Raw genomic sequence first — 26,052 nt, 5'->3', positions numbered from 1 at the left:
TTTTCTTGCTTATTGTGCAGTGGAGGATAAAAATACCTGTATGCCTATGGATGTGTAGCTAGCTATGGAGACGATCTGTCTATGGACTCTAAAACTTTTGGTATACATGTTAGTTCAGAACCTAGCTATGAAACTCAGCTATCATAGACAGTTGTATCAACTTCAGAACAGTCTGAATGACATTAATGAAGCCTATGGATTGAGTAGAATTTAATATAACTTTGTGCCAACGATGAAAGTCGTATATACATGTAGTTTTTACCATGCATGAGATCCCCACATTGTAGCCTGTAAATGTAATATATTCACTGATCATGTACTCTAGATTGGCAAATAAAGGTGCAGTTCAGGTATGAATGTGAGATTGTTTTTCAGTCATATCCAATACCAGGAGTATCAAATTACAGTCTTTGAATGATGCTGTGTCTGCATGTATGTATTACAATTACACTTCAACAGTGTTTACCAATCTTGGTCCTGGGACATCAATGGTTGCACATTGTATCTATGCAATAGACTAGAAACATGATTTAACTAGATAAAGGCTGATTTGTAATTCATATATACATAAATATAATTTCAAAAACAGTACACTACACTTCCTATTCATCATGTAAATACTCTAAAACCGGTTCATCTCAATATCTAATTTCATTCATCTGCATTGATCTGATAAACACAGGATAGGTGTAGTATTTCATCAAATGAAGGAGTTCATTTCAACCAGTAGAGAATGTGAAACGCTTTATTGAAAGAAGTTCATTATCCAAGGGTTATAAATGCATAATAGATGCATTATAAATATTATAATTGTAATATATTATGAATACAAGTGCAATCTGTACTTCAATGCACATCTGGTGTGCATTATAAAAACAGGAAGAAAGAGGAGATGGCGAGAGAGGTGTGAAAGACAGAAAGGGAAAGAGGTAAGAACAGAGGAGCAGGGAAGACAGCATATGATTAATGAATCACAGTGCTACCCTAATATTCTCTGTTCATCACAATTACATAATAGTGTCTCTAGTGGTGTCTCCTAACCAGCCTTGGGCTCCCAGTCGGCCCGAATGTTATCTTAAGAGCTGGTGAGGCGGTGATGTTGGCATCCTCTTTCATCTCAAAACATACCTGCAGACAAGAGACAGATGGAGAGAGAGAGATAGCATGTTTAAGCCTTGTTTTTTTTATTCTAACACTGTCAGTCATCATAATCATCAGCAGGTGAAATGCAAAACTGACCTTGGATCATTAATTCTGGGACTACTACATCTCTATTTCAATGTAAAGCATCTCTTTAATAATACTTCCTGTTGACCCGACCAAGTGACCTCTCACCTCTGATCATGCTGTGCCCTCTATGTAGCCAGTTCAGATGCGGGAGGGGTTCACCAACACATCTGATATAATCTAGAGGATTTAGAGAGAAGGGGAGAAAGGGATGAAGTGAAGGAGAGAGACTGTTATTGTGAAAGTAAGGTAGTTAAAGAGACAGTGTTCAACAGGAATCTGTGTGTGTGATCTCACCTGGTGTCCACACACGTCACACCCTTACCCAAACAGCAATCTCACCTGAGAAGTAGGTATCAAAGGGAGAGAAACTAGGGATTGAATAACTGCAGTTGACATTAGCTAAGTAAATGGAAGAATACTCTTATTGCAATGTGGATGGCTTATAAAGGGTCTTTGGTTGTGCATAGTGTAGTCTTTGGTGTTGCCTGGGAACAGCACCCTCTTCGAAGAAGTAGGAGGTGAAGATCTCCTGCATACGGATTGCCTCTCTTGCTGCATTGTTGGACCCCATCCTTGAAACATCCTGCAGAGCAGCAGACTTCTCCTCTGGCACACACAGGTGAGCTGCACATCCCCCCTGGTCCTCATGTCCATCCTCAAGTAGTTGTGCAGTATACAGGTAGCCTACACACATCTGAATTCTCCCAGGAGGCAGTCCCAGATGGCCCTGGTCACCCAACCTTGCAGTGTCCTACATGGTAACTGTAGGCAATCGTTTTGAAGGAATCTCCAGTTACAAGGTAACTGTAGGAATATGGAAGGTAATGTCATTAGACTATTACATCACCAGGTCATTGTGGATTACTAAAATATAATATCCCTTATAACAAATCATCATAACATTGCATGTGTACACACGTGCATGTGTACACACATGTGCATGTGCAGCTTGTGACAATAGCAGGATCATATCAAGAATAGCATCACAAATTAATACATGGGTCATTCTTGGGCTGCGGTAATATTTTTTTTAAATATCTTTTTTTTTTCCTAGAATAAATAAATTTTCTGAACACCTCACAACATTAAGTACATATTAAACCTTAAAGAAAACATTTTCCCACCTCAGGCATTAAAGCCCTTTTGTTATTGTACATTTTTGTCTGATATGGACACCATTTATCTTCAACCCGTCACAGACAATATGGAAGCTGTCTGAATATGATTATAAAAGATACTTGTTATAAAATCAACATTTACCTAATGCTCATGTGTCCCCCAAACCAATTCAATTATTATCAATATAAAATGTATGTAAAATATCAGAATATTGCTAGGCTAAACCCTGAAATAGACTCATTATGTGTCAGCGAGCTCATCATTTAAATTTAAAAATGCTTTCAATTCAGAATTGTAACATAAATCTAATCTTCTTGGGATTGTCCTTAACATTTCAGACAGAAAACATTATTCATATTTATTCATCTTTGCCCATTTTATTTAACAAATATTGTCATGTGACGGGGTTGAGACTAGGGTGACAGGAATGAATACTGTAACAGGGTTGAAGAGACATCGGTTTCGATATAAACAAGTTTAGTTTACTATCATAATACCTCCAAGATTTACCCCAAAACATTGCGTTTGATTGTATGCGACCATGTAATAAGAACATTAGATATATTTAGAATAATCTGGGTTTTATTAACCAAACTACAGTAAATATCAAAACAAATAAAAACCCATTAGGCATTAGGGTAATTAATAACATTCAACAGGTTTCATCAGGAAAGTTCAACATTTTCCAAGGGCATTTAGAATGCTAAAACAGCTGTAGCTACAGCGCTAGTGTCAGCATGACTATCCTTCTCAGGAGCACCGTATTCATTCATTCATTCATGGGTTTCTTCCTGAGAGTCTGGCCCACATATCTTTCTCAACCTCCACGTGGTGGGATGTCACACGCTGTGTGTGTGTGGAATCAGCTCAAGGACTTCATCAAACTGATACCAGTGGATGTCGTCTCGAGAAGGCCAGAAAAATCTGTTTGGTCCTACACGATGCATACATTTCACTTGTACACTCATTTCATCCGTGCCGAGGATGATGCCTGGATAAAGGTTATCATATTCCACTACACACCACTGCCCCAGAAGACCTGGATTTCCCCCACAGCTTGTGGATTTTCCTCATTGGCTGGCTGTTCTGGAGCAGCCAGGACCTTCTGACTGAAACTGAAATGCTGTGTGTTAAAGCGTGCACAGTTTAAGTCCTTCTTTGTTGAACAAAGGCAGCTGACATCACGAGATATCAGCTCACCAGGAGAAAGGGTGATGACATGGTGTATTCTCATGGTGGAAGGCACAGCTTTTATCGGGCTTGGCATCATCTCCATCGCACTTTCAACATCGGTACTCTTCACAAAGAACAACAATGCACATTTCCCTGACCTTGAAGATCCTGGCTGTGGGGACTGCTCTGGAACATGATCTGGACTTTGTGGAGGAGTGGTCAAGTTCTTCAGTGCTCCTTTCCTCGCCTTGCTTCTTTTATATGCTGCTCTCCACTTGCTTCATCTGACTACTATACTATGGTTTGACCGGACCGGGTTATGTGCTGTGAAGCTAGCCACATAAAGGATTAGCCACAATAGTGGAATTTGCGGTTCGACTTTAAAATAAAAGTCCCTCTTTGAAAGTGATGCAGAAGGTTCAAATTGGTGAAATCATGCCATGTTTAGACTTGATATTGTTAAACATGGTTGGAGTGTTGGAATGTGGAGCAATGAAATGGGGTATCAGTCTACTCAGTGACACCAAGAGAACACAACTGTGAATAGTTTACGTAAATATTAGTGTCGTAGCTCTTATTGCGGGACTTTAACTGTGTGAAATCACCTCCCCAGTCAGCCTATTGTGCGTATTGACATTCATATTGCACTATACAGCCCTACCTAACGATTGGGGATCAATGAAATGGGGTATCAGCCTTCTCAGTACCTAAGTGCTTTTTTCCCAAAGTCCTCCTCAAGAGTTATCAGGCTCCAAAACATCCACGCTGAATTGTTTTTCCTCTGGAATAGTGTTCAATACACATAGTAGGTTGACTGGTACAATAAATGTGGCTCAATTCACAGTTGTTTCAGAGTCCTGCAATACGACGCTAAGGTTCTCTTGGTGTCACTGAGTAGACTGATACCCAATGTCATTGATCTACAATCCATCTGTAAGGCTGTACAGTGAAATAAGTATGCCACCAATGCAATTCTAAAGTCTAATACACCCAGTGTGATTTCAACAGATTTTTGTCAAATTAACAAATGATTGTCTTTTGTTGAATTTATATAAGAACATTGCATGACTTTCATTGAGACTTTTATTTTGAAGACAAACCGCAAATTCCACTATTGTGGCTAATCCTTATTGTTGCTAGCTTCACATAGATGGGTCCGACCACCATTAATGAGCTGTCTTATAAATATTTTAGATGATGACACTTAGCTAGATAGTTAGCTAGCTAACTATAGCTACTGAAACAATTATGTCGTTTTGCTATGTTTTTGGGGAAGAACTTTGTTTGCCTCCATCAGCTAGCTAGCTTTATTACGACCAGCACTGTCCAGCGCTCGTGCGGCACAGACACTGGGCGCCAAACAAAGTTTTACCAGCGTCATTATTATGTGACGTGCAGTCAAATTCGGGTCCTGATTGGTCACAATAAGGATTAACCACAATAGTGGAATTTGCGGTTTGTCTTCAAAATAAAATCTCTCAAACAGCATTCTCTAATGAACTTTCTATGCACCTTTTAAGACCGCTCGTTCAAAGTCACCGAGATCTCTTCTAGCCATGGTAGCCAAAATAATGGGCAACTGGGCATTTTTATACAATTTCTCCATTACCAGGGTTTTGTTTAGAAGGGATACAGCTTTTGTCGAAATGTACTTTTCATACCAGGTTTAGGAGAATTTATGCAGTAGGTTAGGAGAATTGGGTTAAGGTTAGCGAAAATGCCCAAAAAAAAAAAACTTTTGATAACAACTGTATCCATCTAGACATGATGACCAATGACCATTTATGTTACGTGCCCCTTGTCCACAAAATATTACCAAAAGTGGAAGTGGCCAACAAGCGCGCTATATTTATCTGCTTCTTTATTGGACAACTCACTGACGACGTAACCCCGCTAAACTCGAACATGAACAAAACCTCCGCTGCATATTTTAGCACCTTGACCAGAGATTCAACCAGGCATGGTAATTGAACTGTATTCTGCTTGTTTCTTTTGAAAGGCTACATTTAACAGGTGACTTCTCTATAGTGCGAAATGGATTATCAACGCCATAATACCTCATGTCCTTTGAGAATACTTTGCCTTTTTAATCTGGTAAGTATGTTTTACAGATGTTACTGGGTTTAGTTTAGGTACTGTGATTTATGTTTTTTGTATGATGACGATGATGATAAGAGATGTAGATAATTAACATAATTATGATGACCTATTTATGATTATTGTGGAGATGATGATGGTGGTTGATTATGATATTATGCGAATGTAATTAGGATTGTTATTATTGCTGTTATTATTTGTGCTAATGATACATCTTTTATAATTGTAATTACAGTAGTATATCATATTTTATGTTATAAATTGCAGTATAAAATGTTTTCTATATTGATAGGTGTAGCCGACTTTTCAGATATGAAAGATAATAATAAACAAGTGAACATAAAGTTAGGGCACTGCTCTTACAGAAACTGAAACCTTTTTTTTATCATAACCCTAGTGAGCCGGCTGCAGTTTGTCCTACACTGCCAGTAAATGTAGTCATTCTAGTATTGTGCAAAGTTTTATAGAGCAGTTAATTCACTGAAATCAAGAATGCTCTCATAATATTTTTGTTAAGATCAGGGGATTAGTTTATTGAATGTTAATTTTTAGTTTATAGATTTAGATAGCTTGTGAATCTATAATTAACAGTTATTATAACAGCTGAAATTGTGATTGTTATTTTGGTGCTTACCAAATAGTGAACTAGAGAAGCTTTATGACTGAACCATTATTGATTTGGCTTATTGCTGTTTTTATTGCCAGTGCAGCCAAAATAAACTCAGTTTTTGTGTCAGCATAAACATGAGTGTGTGAAGCTGAACTTTTAACCTAGTTTGTACTAATTGTTGTTTGTTTAGGTGTTTTACCAGGATTTTTCTTGGTACATTCTGTGACAGTCACTTTTTTCTGAACGGGATATTGTTTGGTGTGTGGGTTTTGCCTCCAGGAAGCATAGCCGTGGGAAACAGGGGGGCTGAGGGTGCAGCACCCTCTGAAAATTCTGAATTGAACAAAAAATATTAACCAAAAAAAATAAAATAAAAAAATCCACAAATGTAGTGCACCGGAACTTCTGTATTAGCAGACCAATATAGCCATCTGTAGGGCAGACAATTCCCCCCCCCCCCCCCCCCTTCCTGTGGCTATGCCAGGAAGTGTAGGTGTAGTGTAGATAACTAACTCTGTAGGTTATGGCCATGGCATTTCCATGTTGCAAGGTTTATCATCTGTTTACTGGCAGAGTTATCTCGGTTTACCTAGAGCGTAATTTTGTCAGATGCTCATAGTCTGTCCATGAGAGATTACTGCCAGAGGGCTGAGGGAAAGTAACTCTTCTACATCATGGCTGGACTTCACTCTGAGAACTGGAATATTCTGTTGTTGCAAAATAAAATAATGATTCCTCTAATGATCATGGTTCTCTCTCTCTCTCTCTGTCTATCTCTCTCTCCCAGGTATCCTCTGTATTGTTGTCCAACTGTCCTCATATCTGTGACCCAGGTAAAGCCGTCAGTTTATCCCCCTGAACTAGATAGTAAAAGTGGGGTAAAAGATTACACCTGTCTCACAGTGTTACAAGGTGTATTTACTTCTTGCTTTCATCCAGCAATTCTACTCATTTTGCCATGGGGTGGAGAGAAAAAGTAGCAGTTTTACAGCTAATTTCCTGCAATTCTACACACTTTGCCATAGGGTGGATGCAGTTTTTAATATGATAACTGATAATCAAGGGGCCCTACCCCGGTCGGTAAATCGACCATGCTTACTACAAGTTTAGATAGCTGGCCTCTAGATTAATTTAACAATCTATTCTTTTTTGCAGGCATGGGCTAATTGAGTGACTGCTGATGCACAACCAAATGTCGAAATTGTACCTTGTGTATTCTATTACTGAGTTCTCCCCCCACCTGTCCCTGATCAGCCAGTTGCCCATCCCTGATCTAGTGATTGATCATTCATTCTACACTGTCAGAAACTGGCACTCTGGAGCCTGTGATGAAACGTCATGGCACAGGAAGTAGCTGAGCACATGCAGTATATCGTTTTCTGTGGAATGTGATATTGGTAGATAAGGAAGCCATCGATGACTTTTGTGATAACTGAATAGTCTGTCACATCATTGGGAATAGATTTGGGGAGATGCCCTTTATTTCCTAGCCACAAATGCTGCTTGTTCCTGTTTTGACCCACTGACATGCAAATAAATGACCTTTAGAGATGACAGACACAGTCAGCTCTCTGTGTCCGTGTGAAGGAGATACGTCTGTCACAACAGAACACATTTCCATCCACCAAAAAAAAATGCATGATAGCTGTGATGGAAACAGGAAATTTAGGTAATTTTTTAAAAATGCTGACAGATAATTTATTCATTCGACATGGGAAATCTTGTGAGAAATGTATTATGTGAGAAATGGAGGTGGAAACTCCTTTATGGGTAAATATTGATAAAATGCCCATCATATCGAAGTAAACTTGGATTCACGCGATGATATGGTGTGTGGTCCTCCCACTACGATTCAGGAAACCATGCAGTTTATTAGGCTACTGTAACGGTTGTCGTAAGGATTGGACCCAGGTGTAGCGGGAACGTGTATACTCATCTTCTTTATTAAATCAAAAGAAGGAAAAACAAACAAATCACGTATACAAAACAACGAACGCCACTAAACAGTCCTGTCAGGTGCACAGACACAAAACAGGAAACAACTACCCACAAACCCCAATAGCACAAACACCGCTATACATAGGACCTTCAATCAGAGGCAACGAGGAACAGCTGCCTCCAATTGAAGGTCAATCAACAAATCCTAAACATAGAAATAGAAAGACTAAACTGAACATAGAAATACACTAACATAGAACATAGACCAAAAACCCCGGAACACTCTAAACAAACACCCCTCTTACATAATACCATAGCCCAACAAACCCGAACCCCATAAAACAAACACCCCCTGCCACGTCCTGACCAAACTACAATAACAAATAACCCCTTTACTGGTCAGGACGTGACAGCTACAGATGAAAGTTATGATGAACTTCACAGGATGGTGAAAGTGCACAGTGATCTTGATGCTCCTTTCCAATAAATATCAAGGGTCTTATTCTGGTGATGTGATCGATGCTTGACTGCCGTTTGACAAATAAAAATATTATCTTGTCCATTATAATCTCATCTTGTAGACTAGCCTACCCATACAGTCTACCTTCACTATATCTGTGAGCTGTTGTTGGCTAGAGTGCACATGCCAAGACCAGAGTAGGCACATTTTTTATTTAACGCAACAGTTTTTGTGACAAAACAATCAGCAGAGTTGAAAATGCCATGGAAACACATTGAACTTTAGATTTTTTTCGGTACATGAAAACTTAAGCTAAAAAGTAAATTTTGTGTGCACTATGTCACCACACACAGATTTTTACCCACAAGAAGTCTGTTTGGTGGAAACACACCACTGACGGAAAAATGTGCATATTTTCTTCATGTGGATTCTAATTGGATGGAAACCTAGCTGCTAATTTAAGTACTTCCACTTCAACTTAATTTTTTGTCATCTCGTCCTACCACAACATTTCTTTATGACACCGTCAGTGAAAAGACGTGCCACTGGCATCATACATATTATATAGTATGCTATCGTGAGTGACTATCTTTAAAGTTTGGTCAGTCTACTGTAACGGCAGGCAACTCTCCACATTCAGAACAGTCTTTGAGGAATAATTTATCTTCCATTCCATGGCTCCTAACTTCTGTGAACCCATGGTAAATACTAAAGTGACTGTAAATGCACTGAAAGAGAAAAAGAAAGAGTCAGAGATGGAACAAGTGTGTCATCAGGATGTTGATACCTATGTGAACACCTGTCATTTGTCCTTTGCAGGCTTCATTATTAACAAGTGTAAGTGTGTCCCTTGTCTCGATGGCCACTACTGGTACACGCAGAACGGCCTTCCGAAGTGTGACCCCTGCAGCAAAGCCTGCTCAGGTAACTTTTACAGTTAGGCATTACATTGGGTTCTTTCATTCCTCTACACTAAACGTCATACCCATTAATGCATTATTTACCTCAAGGAAATACAGCATGTATATTAGTAACAATAGTTTAATATAAAATGGCATCATTATTTTACAGTAGTTGAATAAGGGACAAACATATTGAGAGCAAATGTCTCCTAGATAATTTGTGTGTTTGTGTGTCTTTGTTTGCGGGCAAAGTTGATCAGCACTTGACACAGGTGAAGGAATGCAGCCGGGACTCAAACCGTGAGTGCCACTGTGACAGCGGCTTTTTCTGTGACATCGCTGCCCAGTATACCTGCAGGAGGTGTAAGCCGTGCTCTCCCGGAACCTTCTCCAACAAACCAAACCTAACCATGTCCTGCAAACCCCACACAGAGTAAGTCCACAGCTATGCAGCACTGGTGCTGAGCACTGTACTGATTCAGACATTCTCTGCCTACCATAAAGACTTGACTTATTAAGCTTTATCTCCCTCTACTGGATTTATGAGTCATTTGAAACAAACAATTGTACACATGGCCTACTTTTACAGTAAATTCAATTATTATATCTACTAGTATCCAAGACTGTACTTTCTAATTTAGATAAACCACCTCACAAGTTCTCTCCTGGCTTCTCCCCAGTTGTGGCCATAAGGGAATGATCATGGTGACAGAGGGCACTGCCTCTCAGGATCGTGTATGTGCCCAGACCTCCCCTAACTCTCCTACAACCACTGCACCTCCAACTGTCCACAGCTCAGAGATAGGCTTTCATTCTTCTACCTCCAGTGGAGTCAGCACCACCCGAAAACCCCCCATCATAGCATTCCCATCTAGACTGGTGGGGTCTACATCTCCTGATGGTATGGCTCTTATGGGAGCTTTCTCACACTTGAGTGAATCCAAGCATTTCCTGCTCTGTCCACTGGAGGGCTTTAACATGCTTCACCAGTCCAGCACTAGAGGTTTCATTGTCCTGCCATCTAATCACACTCATTTTCTGTTTATTCCAGCCTTTCCCAAAGCCATAATTTACACATCTGCAGACCCTTTACCAGCCTTACTCACCAGGCCTTCTTTGTCCCAAGCCCAGAGCGAGCCCTCTACCTCCCTCCCAACTAGGAAACAAGTCACTGAACACAGCTCCTTTGACCCCAACACAAAGCTTACCACCAGGAGAAACCCCAGCAAGGTGGACAGTAACACCTCACCTGCAGAGTCTGCCTCTACACCTCCTCTTACCACAGAAGACAACGGTATGGTTCTCAGAAGACTAGAGTATCCCATCTCTCCATTTCTACTAGATGATTCATTCTTTCAGAAATACATTTGTTGTTACTATAGGCTCTTAAAGGGTCTGTTATATTCAGTAAAAGTAACATAACACTGACAGGTTCAGCATTACAGGCTTCCTGCTCCTGTCTCTCTGCCTCTCCATGACTCTGATGAAGCACTTTTTCTCTGCTCATCCCAGACTCACCTTATCTTTCAGCAACAGATACTGGACCGAGCCCTCCCACTCTCCCTTGGCTGCTGCTGATAGGTGGGCTACTAGGGGTTGTCGTGCTGCTGGTTGGTTACTTTGTCCGTTGTAGGGAGAGGTCACTGAAGTCCATGGACAAGTGGAAAGGTGAGCGAGTAAAGTGTTTAGATAACACAAACACATTATGCAGTGATGCATCAGATTATATGCCATGTTTCCCTTTCTATAAAACCCAGTAAATAAATACACTTACAATATTTATAGGGAGACAGTGAAACATTGTGGTGTATACATGCATATAAAATATGCATTTTGATTTCTTGATTTCTATCTTCTTTTATATTCATTTAGGTCCAGTATTTGGTAAAAATGTGAGTACAGTACTAATTCTCTATTTGCATAAAGTATGTATCGAACTTCTGTACAGTGTTGCTAGAAGTATAAACGGTGACTTCTCGAAAGTCAAATGGGTCACTGTGTGAGAATGTGTCTCTACCTTTAAGATGAGCAGATTTGTAAGGAAGGTTTAAGAGGGAGCTATAATGTGTGGGAGAACCATCATTGTCCTGCTGCCCTACAGACGGATTCCTATATACAGGCCCAGCCACCACAGGAGAGTTGCCCACACCTGGAGGCCCAGCATCTTCTGGGGAGGGAGACTGGGGGAAATCCTAGACAGGATGGTGCAGGGTTGCTACCTCCAGGGGTCATGAAGCAGCTCACAGTGGACCACTCTGGAGGAGAGAACATTAGCAACACAGTGGGTAGGTGTAGTGCACCGCTCTGCGCTGGTACTGATATTATTACACTGTTTGGATATCATATTGTGTAACGGCTGTCGTCGTAATGAGACCAAGGTGCAGCGGAGGATGTGTGTTCATCTTGAAATTTAATTGAAAAAAGAGAACACTTTACAAAAATAAACCAAAGACGACAGCAAAACAGTCCTGTCAGGAAAACCTCTAAACAGAAAACAATCACCCACAAACCCCAAAGGAAAACAGGCTGCCTATGTATGACTCCCAATCAGCAACAACAAACTACAGCTGCTCCTGATTGGGAGCCACACACGGCCAACCAAAGAAACAAACCAACATAGAAAAATAAACATAGAACGCCCACCCATGTAACACCCTGGCCTAACCAAAATAGATAACAAAAAAAACCCTCTCTATGGCCAGGGCGTTACATATTGTTACATTGTATCTTATGTTTCCGTGGAGTGTAGCCACATTTGGACAGACATATTTCCTCTAGCGTGTCTAAAAATTAGGGGGCTAAAGGTCCGGAAAAACTCGGGTCTGGAAACATTGTGTTCTTCGGCAAGGAAGTTTGTTTAATCTCACTTGCGTCTGAGTTCATATTTCCCTTTCCAGTTGTTTTGTTTGGCTGTGAGTTGAGACATATTTTTTCTCGTTTAAACTTCCTGTTCAAGTATCACTGCCAAGACACAGTGGTACCAGCGCAGTGCTGCAGTGTATAAAGCAGTGTCAGAGGTTCATTTAGTGAGGATACACAGGAAACCACAACCAGCACATAGAAATAGGATCATGTATAAACTCTTTTCCAGTACATGACACACTGACGTCACGCACTGATGCGCACGACTCTTGGCGGCAGTAAGAAAGCCATTGCCATCTGCGCCCATTAAACATAGCCTAAATGTACTTTTTTATTACTTCTAAACAAAATACCTTTTTGGGGTTCTCACACCCTTACAATTATGTTTTGATTCTTGCATGAACAGTCGCTTAGATTATATTTGGTTGTGATCTTTGCAAAATAACTATTTTGGATGCAGCAGCTGTTAGCTATAATGCTAACGCTCATTGATATAGGCTGTAGCAAAAGCTAGCCATAGGTTTTTAAGTATAATGCAGTTGATTTGTGATGATGACACAAACATTATATTAAGCAGGGCATTCATACGAGCCTTAAAATCCAATTATAATCCAAAAGTAGTGTGAAATGCACTATTAAGCAATATGTAAATAGAGGCTTTTTTTGCTGGTGTTCTATAAGAACTCCCCCTTTTTATGTCACCAACTTGCGCGCCTCAATGTTTGTAAACACAGAAAGGGGTCTATATGCTGCTGAATGAGGCCAGCTTTTCACTTCTTCTCTGTACATTTATTACAGTACTAAGTTCAACAGGTTTTATATCAGCATTTACTGTGCATAACAGATAGGAATGTATGTGTCACCTGTTTCAATAGTTTAATCGAATAATGTTGGTGTTTGATTCAGGGTCCATTTACATCTACTCTCCGGGGACGGTTGTCCTGGGATACAACAAGTCGGAGAGGAAGGTGGATCAAGTGGAGAGTGGAGTAGAGGGCTGTCCCCTCACCAGAACACCCCAGCAGGAGTCCTCCTGCCCCCTCCCTGAGGGCCCTGCTCTGGGGCCAGAGAGAATGAGTACACAGGAGGAGACCTGCAAAGAGCTGAGATACCCCATCCCGGCCACCAGCAACTGGGAACTAGAAAAAAAATGAAATTGAGGATTAACTATGGAAAAAGCCTGAGGAGGAGCAACTTCATTCAATATCAAATATCATCTCTAGGGCAAGAATGCAGACAGAATATTATTTGCTACTGTAAAGACTGTTAGACTGGATGGCTTCCTTCTGTACAAGGATTGCAAAAGCCACTGGGGTCCCTCAGGGGTCTTCTATTATGAATGAGTGACAGTTTGTTCCAACTGTATGTAATAGTCTTAGCACGGTTTCAAATTCACTGTAAGTCACTGTTGTGACAGCAGTGCTGGGACAGTATTTGAGAGCAATGCATGGTCTGTTTGATATGGGGTGTCGACACTGTGAGTCGGAGTTTCCCATAATTGGGTACATGTACACAATGGCGCCAGATCGTGTGAGAGTCTAAGTGTATCAACCACAGAAACAGTGAAGACAAGAAATTCATATGAGGTGTGAAGTAACCTATGTAACCATGATACAAGTAGGGTTTGGGGTGTGAAGAGCTTACAATTTCCATTGTAAAGTAATACAGTAATACCATGTTCACGGGTTACAACCTTTGTTCTGTGAATCTATGATCAAGACATTGCTATGTACAGTAGCCTACAGGACGAAGACAGAAGAAAGATGACTTTATAACAGACAATAGCAATCTGTTCCAGTCTATTCCTTGACAGAAATGTACACAAATGAACAAACTATTTCAAGTCACCTCTTTATGGTGAAACCACTTATGTAGTTGACTATGACTATGTGCAGCCAATCACTGTCTGTTAATCATGCAAATGTAATATTTTGTCTGTTTGACAAATGCATGTGACGTAGGCTATGCCATAGCATGAGCTGTTTTTTTTATCCTTCAGAAATTGTAGAACTGTTTCAAGCAAGTGTTTACCGACAAAATACAATTTACGATGATTTCTGTATTAGTATGGAGGAATGAAAAATGGTCTCTCTTTTATATAGTAGTAGTGCTGAAAATGTTGACTCAACATTTTGTGATTAACATACCAAATTTGGCACAGATGTAGATGTACAGTGCCTTTGAAAAGTATTCAGACCCCTTGATTTTTTCCCACTTTTTGTTACGTTACAGCCTCACTCTAAAACAGATGATCTAAAAAAAAATCCTCAGCACTCTACACACAATACCCCATAATGACAAAGCGAAAACAGGTTTTTAGACATTTTTGCAAATGTAGGGGTTATTCGGCTGTCCGCATAGGAGAACCCTTTTTGGTTCCATGTAGAACCCTTTACCCTCGACATGGAACCTGGAACCAAAAAGGTGTTTTACCGGGAACCAAAAAGGTGTTTTGGTTCCAGGTACTCTGGAACCAAAAAGGTGTTTTACCTGGAACCAAAAAGGTGTTTTACCTGGATCCAAAAAGGGTTCTTCAAAGGGTTCTCCTATGGGGACAGCCAAAGAACCCCTATAAATGTGTTAAAACATTTTTTATATTTGTATAGTGTTGTGTTACAAAGGGTTAATGAAAGAAAGTGTTACTGCTTGACACTGCCTCTTTGCAATCATTACCGGTTTGGGTACAGTACGTGGACGACTTGAGGAAATTGACTGAAAGGTTACTGCAGTGCAAAGACGCCCTCAGTTTCCTTAGCTGGTCAGCAGTTCAAGGAAACGCGCGCTTTTGTTTCAGGTTGTAATTCGAGTGTTTTTCTGTAGGCTACCTATACGGTTTCAGTATGGACTTTTTCGCAAGATCTTAAAGGGTCAATAATAGTTCAATCAATCATGATACTAAGGACCGTAAGTGGCGTTCTTACAGTGAGGATTTTTCTAGCAATCATGGTGCAGCCTGTTGAGAACATGGTAAGTGTCCTTCAGACGTGAATGTTGTGTGACGCGACCATGACAACGAGAAACAGGTCCGTGTAACTGGTGCAGCCTGACCAATGTTTAGCTAAATGGGATACTCTTTGCAGTGTTGTATGATCATCAGATCAGATCATCAGTCTGATTTTAAATAGCGAATCATTAATCATTGATTGTTAACAATTATCTAGGTCAATGAATTGTGTGTGTGCGAGAGAATGTTGTGTTGTCTTGGATTTTTCAACTTAATTTGTCAAGGTATTGTGACATAGAATATATGTTTAAAATACATAGGATTTGAAAAAAAAGTCAACATAAACTGTTGTTTTCAGAGTGAAATTTAAGGATTATGTTATCGTTGTGACCAATTTTCAACATAGAGAAACCTTATGAAATATGTTGAATTTGTACCTTTGAAACCACGTCAGATCTTCAACATTATATCCACTATCAGAAAAAACCAAAGTCTAGGCAGCATCTACTAGTGGAGAGTTGTCTAACAGGTGTTAATTTGGTCTCCCATCCATGGTTTTAACCAAGCCCAGCACTGCTTAGCTTTGTTGTTTGTTGCTGACTACTACATGTACCAATGTCATATCATGAGAATAAGTATTGAGAGATCTCTTAATAACGAAATATATTCACTGTTGCTGTCGAAGTCATTCCAAAAGGTTGGTTTAACAGAGCAAATGAAATGTAACCATACTTTATGTCATATCATCAATGATACTATTTAGGCCTATACAGAATTTGCAAAGTCAACAACATTGTTGTTGTCTATTAATGTTGTGTATTATGTCATGTTTCATGTTTTGTGTGGACACCAGGAAGAGTAGCTACTGCTGTTGCAACAACTAATGTGGATCCTAATAAAATACCCCAAAATACCAAAAAATAGCAATTGTTTCAATTCAACCCAAGGTTCAACTAAAAATAGACAATACATATCGGCCTAGGTTTTCAAACTTTGGTTGATTTCAAATGTAATCTTCAAGTTATTCATTCATTTGTTGAATTCACATCTCCATTTCAACCTAAAATCTAAGTTAAAGAATAGGAATATATCAAACTGGATTTAAAGTTTGAATATATTACATTTAGTCCTATTGTTTAACTTACATTTTTGTTTGACATAGAGATCTAACATATAAATTATTAATTTGTAGACAAACTGGATTTTTATTTCTTTTATTTTTTATTTCACCTTTATTTAACCAGGTAGGCAAGTTGAGAAGAAGTTCTCATTTACAATTACGACCTGGCCAAGATAAAGCAAAGCAGTTTGACACATACAACAACACAGAGTTACACATGGAGTAAAACAAACCTACAGTCAATAATATAGTAGAAAAATAAGTCTATATACAAAGTGAGCAAATGAGGTGAGATAAGGGAGGTAAAGGCAAAAAAAGGCCATGGTGGCGAAGTAAATACAATATAGCAAGTAAAACACTGGAATGGTAGATTTGCAGTGGAAGAAAGTGCAAAGTAGAAATAGAAATAACAGGGTGCAAAGGAGCAAAATAAATACAGTAGGGGAAGAGGTAGTTGTTTGGGCTAAATTATAGATGGGCTATGTACAGGTGCAGTAATCTGTGAGCTGCTCTGACAGCTGGTGCTTAAAGCTAGTGAGGGAGATAAGTGTTTCCAGTTTTAGAGATTTTTGTAGTTCGTTCCAGTCATTGGCAGCAGAGAACTGGAAGGAGAGGCAGCCGATGGAGGAATTGGCTTTGGGGGTGACCAGAGAGATATACCTGCTGGAGCGCGGGCTACAGGTGGGTGCTGCTATGGTGACCAGCAAGCTGAGATAAGGGGGAACTTTACCTAGCAGGGTCTTGTAGATGACCTGGAGCCAGTGGGTTTGGCGACGAGTATGAAGCGAGGTCCAGCCAACAAGAGCGTACAGGTCGCAGTGGTGGGTAGTATATGGGGCTTTGGTGACAAAACGGATGGCACTGTGATAGACTGCATCCAGTTTGTTGAGTAGGGTATTGGAGGCTATTTTGTAAATGACGTCGCCGAAGTCGAGGATTGGTAGGATGGTCAGTTTTACGAGGGTATGTTTGGCAGCATGAGTGAAAGATGCTTTGTTGCGAAACAGGAAGCCAATTCTAGATTTAACTTTGGATTGGAGATGCTTAATGTGAGTCTGGAAGGAGAGTTTACAGTCTAACCAGACACCTAGGTATTTGTAGTTGTCCACATATTTTAAGTCAGAACCGCCCAGAGTAGTGATGATGGACGGGTGGGCAGGTGCAGGCAGCGATCGGTTGAAGAGCATGCATTTAGTTTTACTTGTATTTAAGAGCAGTTGGAGGCCACGGAAGGAGAGTTGTATGGCATTGAAGCTCGTCTGGAGGGTAGTTAACACAGTGTCCAAAGAAGGGCCAGATGTATACAGAATGGTGTCGTCTGCGTAGAGGTGGATCAGAGACTCACCAGCAGCAAGAGCAACATCATTGATGTATACAGAGAAAAGAGTCAGCCCAAGAATTGAACCCTGTGGCATCCCCATAGAGACTGCCAGAGGCCCGGACAACAGGCCCTCCGATTTGACACACTGAACTCTATCAGAGAAGTAGTTGGTGAACCAGGCAAGGAAATCATTTGAGAAACCATGGCTATTGAGTCTACCGATGAGGATGTGGTGATTGACAGAGTCGAAAGCCTTGGCCAGGTCAATGAATACGACTGCACAGTATTGTTTCTTATCGATGGCGGTTAAGATATCATTTAGGATAGTAAATTGTGTTTGGTTGTCAACACAACCAAATATCAGATGTATCTTCTGCTTGGATAGTTCAATCTGTGCCATTGACTTAATTCGGCTTTAATTCCAGTTTGTCTACAAATTAATAATTCATATGTTGGATTCACGTCTCCATCTCAACCAAAACTCAAAGTTAAAGAATAGGATTAAATCAGATCAAATCAAACTTTAAATGCACTTTAAATCATGTTTGATCTTGGTTGAGATGAAGACGTGAATCCAACATATGAATTATTAATTTGTAGACAAACTGGAATCAAAGCCAGACTAAGTCAGTGGCACAAAAGAGACTTATCATTCAAATGTTGATATTTGGTTTTGTTGAGAACCAAACACAATGCAATATCCCTTTAGCAATACAGTAAATATCCTATTAACTTGAAACAGATATAGGATCTTAATTTGATCACTATTTTCAAATCAAATTGTATTAGTCACGAATACAACAGGTCTAGACCTTACAGTGAAATGCTTACTTACGAGCCCTTAACCAACAGTGCAGTTAAAAAATATATGGATAAGAATAAGAGATAAAATTAACAAGTAATTAAAGAGCAGCTGTAAAAAATAACAATATATACAGGGGTGCCGGTATAGAGTCAATGTGCGGGGGCACCGGTTAGTTGAGGTAGTATGTACATGTAGGTAGAGTTATTAAAGTGACTATGCATAGATGACAACAGAGAGTGGCAGTGGTGTGGAGAGGGGAGGGAGGGCAATGTGAATAGTCTGGGTAGCCATTTGACTAGATGTTCAGGAGTCTTATGGCTTGGGGGTAGAAGCTGTTTAGAAGCCTCTTGGACCTAGACTTGGTGCTCCGGTACCGCTTGCCATGTGGTAGCACAGAGAACAGTCTATGACCATACCAGGCAGTGATACAACCAGTCAGGATGCCCTCGATAGTGCAGCTGTAGAACCTTTTGAGGATCTGAGGATTCCCCCTCAGTCTCCTGAGGGGGAATAGGTTTTGTCATGCCTGCTTCACGACTGTCTTGGTGTGCTTGGACCATGTTAGTTTGTTGGTGATGTGGACACCAAGGAACTTGAAGCTCTCAACCTGCTCCACTACAGCCCCTGTAGTCCACAATCATCTCCTTTGTCTTGATCACGTTGAGGGAGAGGTTGTTGTCCTGGCACCACACGGCCAGGTCTCTGACCTCCTCCCTATAGGCTGTCTTGTTGTTGTCGGTGATCAGGCCTCTACCACTGTTGTGTCATCGGCAAATTTAATGATGGTGTTGGAGTCGTGCCTGGCCGTGCAGTCATGAGTGAACAGGGAGTACAGGATGGGGCTGAGCACGCACCCCTGAGGGGCCCCTGTGTTGAGGATCAGCGTGGCGGATGTGTTGTTACCTACCCTTACCACCTGAGGGCGGCCCGTCAGGAAGTCCAGGATCCAGTTGCGGAGGGAGGTGTTTAGTCCCAGAGTCCTTAGCTTATTGATGAGCTTTGAGGGCACTATGGTGTTGAACGCTAAGCTGTAGTCAAAGAATAGCATTCTCACATAGGTGTTCCTTTTGTCCAGGTGGGAAAGGGCAGTGTGGAGTGCAGTAGAAATTGCATCATCTGTGGATCTGTTGGGGCGTTATGCAAATTGGAGTGGGTCTAGTGTTTCTGGGATGATGGTGTTGATGTGAGCCATGACCAGCCTTTCAAAGCACTTCATTGCTACAGACGTGAGTACTACGGGTCGGTAGTCATTTAGGCTGAGAATTCTCCTGCACGGCAGGAAATGCGAACGTCTAATGTATTCGATCTTTAAAAAGGCTTCTAAAGTTTGTCATTTACACTTTAAAATGTCCGAATTGTCCTAACGAAAACATTTTTTTCATTAATTATAATCCACATAATAATTCACATTTCCTCTTGCTGCAGGATCCTGCTGTAGCAAACAGGCTCAAAATAAGATCCTACGCCTGTATGTTGGATTCACATCTCTAACTAAATAGAATAGGTGAATAGGATTAAGCCAGTGGCTCAGATGAAACTATCCCCGCATTAGATATCCATTAAACGATGTCCACCAAACACAATTCAAAATTACTTTTGTAATACACGAAATAGCCTAAAGTTAAGGCAATCTTATAAACTAGGTCTAACAGTATTTATTCAAACTTAAAATGTGTAACACATCCTTTGCCACATTTGGAGGTTAGCCCACTGTAGCCTAACTATAAATTTCCTCTTATGTCCTCATAGGAAGTGTGTATGTTCAAGATAGCAGGGCAAAGGTCGCAGGTCTGCCAAGTTCCTCTAATAATCTGTGCAGAATCTCGAACAGCTGTGATCATTTGTACTTTTAATGTAGCCTAATCTCAACTGCAATCCAGGTCATTTGGTTGTGCTAATAACACATTAAATGATTGTATAATAACAAAATATCGGACATTGTTTTCCCTTTTGAACTTTGTTGTGCTTTTAAATTTTGCCCAGTTGGTTGTTTCTTATTAGTAGGGCACCAGGACAGGGGGTTGAATAAAGTATGTCAACCTGTCACAAGAAGAATCAGGATGCTTCTGAAAGTATACAGAAGACAATGGCATGCTATGTAAACCATGGCAAAGGGGCTATGCACCAAATTTGGCACAGCACCAGATGTAATGATCTTCTATAGCCTATCAATACCACTCATACTAGCCTATGACTTATAAATGATTTGTATGGTATTTTTTTTGTAGCACCTTCACTTCCTCCAATGTTTGAAAGATATCTGTATTGGTTTCGGGATGACATGATTTCAAATTGGATAACCTATGGTCTGTATAGTATGCTTGCAGCGTTGATATTTTGTTTTTTCAGCAATGGATTATTTGTTTGTTTGGAAAAAATATATTGCACAGAGCACCTAGGTGCAAAAGCGTTTCATTCATTATTAATTTCACCATCAAAAGAAACGGATGTTTTTGTAAAGCTCAATATTTCATTTTCAGGCTTAACTCGAGTGTTCCACAAAACTAAACACATCAAATCAGGAAAACTCCTGATTCAGTTTTCTGATTTGATATGTTTGTTTTGGATGGCTGCCATAAATGAAAAGGAAATGCCTGTCAGAAGAGACATTCTGTCCATTGTAGAGAGGACGATAGTGAGAGGCCTTGGCAGCGACATATCTTTGGTATTCAGACGTCATAGCCAGTCCTTGACAACTTATTGGAAATCTCTCCGATCTCCTCAACCACTTCCTGTCAAACAGAGACAGACAGATTGTTTAAAAAAAAAAAAAGTTTTACTGTCTGTATATTGTGTCTTGTGTCTACTGGCAAACAATTACTATACCACAAATGTGTTAGTGTATATTCCCCAGTCCCCAACAGATAGAATAGGTCTTCTTTTTTTGCTGACACAATACCCAACCCTCAGGTTCTACACTTAGAAAAAAAGGTGCTATCTAGAACCTAAAACGGTTATTCGGCTGCCCCCATAGGAGAACCCTTTGAAGAACCCTTCTTGGTTTCAGGTAGAACCCTTTTGGGTTCCATGTTAAAACCTTTCCATGGAACCCAAAAGAGCTCTACCTGGAACCAAAAAGGGTTCTCCTATGGGGATAGCCGAATAACCCTTTTGGAACCCTTTCTTCTAAGAGTGTACTAGCGGTTTAAATAGAAGGCTCTTGGTGGGGCATGTTACTCATCACTCCTTCTCCTGATCAGGTGCACTTCATGGTCCCCTCGTCCCTACAGGTGTACACTCTGCCATACGCACCAGACTCTGACGGATCCTGCCACAACAAAACAGCTGAATACTATAACGCAGAGGTAAACCTCTGCTGCAGCAAGTGTACTTCTGGTAAGGTGTAGTCCTAAACACTAATGAAACTGAGAGGAGAGGACATCCTTAGAATCATAGCACTAAATATGACCACTTCAAACATAACAATACTTTTACGGCACTCTGTAGGTTCTGTAAAATGTACATGTACTGAGATGATTACTGTAAATTATACATGTATGTCATTACAGGGACACGCCGGAAAGATCTATGCAGCTCTACCTCAGACACGGCGTGTGAACCATGTCCTAGAGGCCAGTACAGTGGGACCTTTAATTACTTCGCAAAATGCTTCAGATGTCCCAAGTGTTCAGCAGGTGGGTGGGTTATGTTACTCCAGTGACTCAGCTACATTGATAGGTGTGTAGTCTTTAATGAGCATTTTATTCCTTTATGCATGAAGACAAAGGCCTGAAGTATGTCCAGAAGTGCTCCAGCACCACCAAGACTCAGTGTGCGTGCCAGACTGGGATGTACTGCGTACTGAACCAACACCCGGACTGTGAGGAGTGTGCAAATTTGACATACTGCAAGCCTGGTTATGGGGTCTCTGTAGAAGGTACCATAGCTGGACAGGAGGCTGGTAGGACACTATTTCTAACTGATTCCACATGTTTCTGTCCTCCTCAAATATTATATTGGAAGTTTGAATGCAACTGTTCACTGTAAGAGTATGAGTAAACGTGTTTGTGTGTTGTGGTGTGTGTTTCAGGGACAGCAGAGTCGGATGTGGAATGTGCATCATGCCCCGATGGAACCTTCTCTGACCAGTACTCCTACACCCAGATCTGCCAGCACCACACAGAGTGAGTGACTCACACATTCATGCATAACACAAACACATGCAAGCACGCACACACACAGACGCGCACACACACAGCAATTATTTGGACTGTCGGTATTGGTGTTAACAATGGGACTGTGACACTGTCTCCTCAGTTGTCTGTCTCAGGGGAGGGACGTACTGACTTACGGTACAGCCACCACCGATGCGGTGTGTGGACCGAAGGTAAACGGACGACTGGTCTCCATCCTCCAAACCACCACACCTCCAAGCCCACCGACCACAATGCCACCCTCTGGTAAAGGGCATACCACATCAAGTCTACAGAGCATGGATACGTCTACAGTTCCAACCACCCGAGGCTCAAAGCTGACATCTAGTCCCTCTGATCCACGGGTCATCGCTCCAACGGAAGAAAAATCACCAGGCATTAACCTCTGGATAGGTAAATACAGGCAGCTATATAGTCCACGTGTCAGAGACCACTCTCGTGGTTTTAACATTTCTCCACCGCCGTCTCTCGTATACTTACACCGCTTTGTTGTAACCCCCGCTCTTGTATCTTTCAGTTGCAGGTGCTATCGGAGGTGCTATGTTCCTGCTGCTGATCGTAGGCACTGTCATTTACAAGAAAGGTAAAGCTTTAGAGTTAAACACTTGATTGTAATAGCCCTTTAATTGATTGCAAACATGGCTATGAAAATGACATTTTACTGTATGTTTACTATGTTCTCTTACAGCCTTCACAAACTTCATACGTGTATCTTCTACAGAAGATATAAATGGAAATTCTGAGAAGGAGGCCATTAAAGTTAGTTTTTTTGCCATTTAACCGTAGTAAAGCATGTTTGAGGCAAGAACATTTCAACAGCTTCAACATTTTCTCTCTCTCTCTCTCTATATATATATAGTGTCTGCTGGGGAAAGGAGACTGCAGTAATGTCGGTCAGGCAGAGACCCAGCAGGATGCTATTAAGACCTGGTCAGGCTCAGGGTGCTCCAACAGCCTGGATGGCTTGTCAATAAGCCCCGTCCAGTCCACCATTCCACAGCCCAGCATCCTGGCCAGCACCCCCCCAGCCCAGCCCCCAATCCACCAGCCCCCTGGCATCTGTACCCCTAGTTAATGTCAACATCACTGTTACCTACCCTGTGAACATAGGAAATGAGTTATGCTCCAGACCTACCAGCACCCAGATAGACTCACCACAAGCTGACCCCGAGGCCCCTTTATCAAGGGAGGAGGAGGTGTATGTGAACATGCCACAGCGAGAGGGTTGCAAAGAGGCACTTACGGCAGTACAGGAGTTTGGAAATGATGTATGAGGACTGGAGGCATATAGGGGAGGGTTAGACAATAGATTGTGTTTTAGTGATGCTTTTTTTTACTGTAACTGTTGTCTCTGTTGTTATGTGGTTGCTACTTGAAGTACTGGTGGTGACTTTGTGTTGGTAGAGAGAGACCGAATGACTGTTCATGTGCCTCAGGTAGGATTTCCCAAACTTTGCACGTTTTGCATAAGTTATACCCAGGGAGGGTCCCAGGACCGAGTTTTGGAAACCCTGATATAACGTGCTGTCTGTGCTGGAAAGTCTTGAACACCTGATTTAGATTGTCAGCGACTGTTTGAAGGATTATTGATAAGTGAATTATGTGGTGCATGTGAATGTTGTTGTAAGGATACTGTAAATGTTACACGGCTCAAGGTATCCCAAAATCTTTTATCATAAGTAGGCAATATGGGTTTATTTTCTCTTGTGTTTGTGGGTGGTTGTTCCATGTATAGTCATTGTACTGTTCAGGACTGGTTTTCGTCGTTCTTTTGTTCAGTGTTCTTTTCTTTAATAAATCAAGAAGATGATTCACATCCCCGCTGCAGTTTGGTCCGATCATTATGATGCTTATGACACTGCGCCACATGAGATTTCATTTGTGTTCTTATGAGAGAAGAGCATGCCTATACTTTCCAGAGTACGGGTTCTTTGTCTCTATTTTAATCAAACTTAAATGGTAGACTAAATGAAACTGCTTTGTTTATTGGTTTTTTTGGCCTACACCTGTTGGAATCGTGTGCTTTCTCTCTGTAAATAAGCAGCAACTGACTGGTAACAGATCATGAGTAATACATTCAAAACATCAGCTCAATAAGAAGTTAAGAATGATGGATGAGACATTTTTGTATGACGGGTTTTGTTTTTCTATAACACTATCACCACCTACTGGTGGAACAAATCTTTTTTATTACAGTTTATGCACATAATATGATTTAGTATTATCCAGCAACTATATTTGGATTATTAGAGTGGCCTACAGTAAAACATGTAATGAAAAGGTTGGAAAAGTTGATTGATGCTCTAATAGGTACACACAGCAAAGTGATGTTTTCAACAAAATTCACGCAAGGGGGGATGAGCAATCTTTCCCCATTGAAAGCAGTGTAGCCAAGCCTGATTTCAAGCAATAACGACACACATTTTTTGGGGGGTATTATAATTGGATTATAGCTCCTGTCCAAATGCCGTGAATTATATATACTGTGCATGTCATAGTCACCAGTCAACTCCATTACACTCAAATCAAATTTATTTATATAGCCCTTCGTACATCAGCTGATATCTCAAAGTGCTGTACAGAAACCCAGCCTAAAACCCCAAACAGCAAACAATGCATGTGAAAGAAGCACGGTGGCTAGGAAAAACTCCCTAGAAAGGCAAAAACCTAGGAAGAAACCTAGAGAGGAACCAGGCTATGAGGGGTGGCCAGTCCTCTTCTGGCTGTGCCGGGTGGATATTATAACAGAACATGGTCAAGATGATAAAATGTTCATAAATGACCAGCATGGTCAAATAATAATAATCAAAGTAGTTGTCGAGGGTGCAACAAGCACGTCCGGTGAACAGGTCAGGGTTCCATAGCCGCAGGCAGAACAGTTGAAACTGGAGCAGCAGCACGGCCAGGTGGACTGGGGACAGCAAGGAGTCATCATGCCAGGTAGTCCTGAGGCATGGTCCTAGGGCTCAGGTCCTCCGAGAGAAAGAAAGAAAGAGAGAAAGAGAATTAGAGAGAGCATATTTAAATTCACACAGGACACCGGATAGGACAAGAGAAATACTCCAGATGTAACAGACTGACCCTAGCCCCCCGACACATAAACTACTGCAGCATAAATACTGGAGGCTGAGACAGGAGGGCTCAGAAGACACTGTGGCCCCATTAGATGATACCCCCGGACAGGGCCAAACAGGCAGGATATAACCCCACCCACTTTGCCAAAGCACAGCCCCCACACCACTAGAGGGATGTCTCCAACCACCAACATACCGTCCTAAGACAAGGCCGAGTATAGCCCACAAAGATCTCCGCCATGG

The 26,052-nt window shown here is 41.0% G+C and overlaps 2 protein-coding genes across 4 annotated transcripts; both read left to right on the top strand.

Moving 5' to 3' along the window:
- Positions 1–4,989: 4,989 nt before the first annotated feature.
- Positions 4,990–14,459, top strand: si:dkeyp-61b2.1 (tumor necrosis factor receptor superfamily member 21). 3 transcript variants are annotated; one of them, XM_045705804.1, is made up of 9 exons: positions 4,990–5,616; positions 7,017–7,062; positions 9,447–9,551; positions 9,782–9,962; positions 10,210–10,823; positions 11,060–11,197; positions 11,402–11,421; positions 11,631–11,814; positions 13,298–14,459. In XM_045705804.1, exons 1-9 carry the CDS (start codon positions 5,557–5,559, stop codon positions 13,543–13,545), a joined length of 1,596 nt encoding a protein of 531 aa, XP_045561760.1. In that variant the 5' UTR covers positions 4,990–5,556; the 3' UTR covers positions 13,546–14,459. The 3 variants fall into 3 exon arrangements, with proteins under 3 accessions (XP_045561760.1, XP_045561759.1, XP_014021776.1); XM_014166301.2 differs by lacking the exons at positions 4,990–5,616; positions 7,017–7,062 and having other exon boundaries at positions 8,692–9,551; positions 10,210–10,430; positions 10,581–10,823; XM_045705803.1 differs by lacking the exons at positions 4,990–5,616; positions 7,017–7,062 and having other exon boundaries at positions 8,689–9,551.
- Positions 14,460–14,962: 503 nt separating this feature from the next.
- tnfrsf1b (tumor necrosis factor receptor superfamily, member 1B) lies at positions 14,963–24,551 on the top strand. Its single transcript, XM_014166298.2, is given in 10 exon segments — positions 14,963–15,358; positions 21,812–21,917; positions 22,091–22,216; positions 22,303–22,482; positions 22,612–22,705; positions 22,839–23,128; positions 23,253–23,318; positions 23,424–23,494; positions 23,595–23,756; positions 23,758–24,551. Coding segments are annotated over 10 exon segments (1,425 nt in total). The 5' UTR covers positions 14,963–15,280; the 3' UTR covers positions 24,010–24,551.
- The last annotated feature ends 1,501 nt before the right edge of the window (positions 24,552–26,052 follow it).

This window comes from Salmo salar, chromosome ssa22 (assembly GCF_905237065.1).
Source record: "Salmo salar chromosome ssa22, Ssal_v3.1, whole genome shotgun sequence".
NCBI lineage: Eukaryota > Metazoa > Chordata > Actinopteri > Salmoniformes > Salmonidae > Salmo > Salmo salar.
The sequence above is the reverse complement of the archived record's forward strand: the minus strand, read 5'-3'. Positions and strand labels throughout refer to the sequence as shown.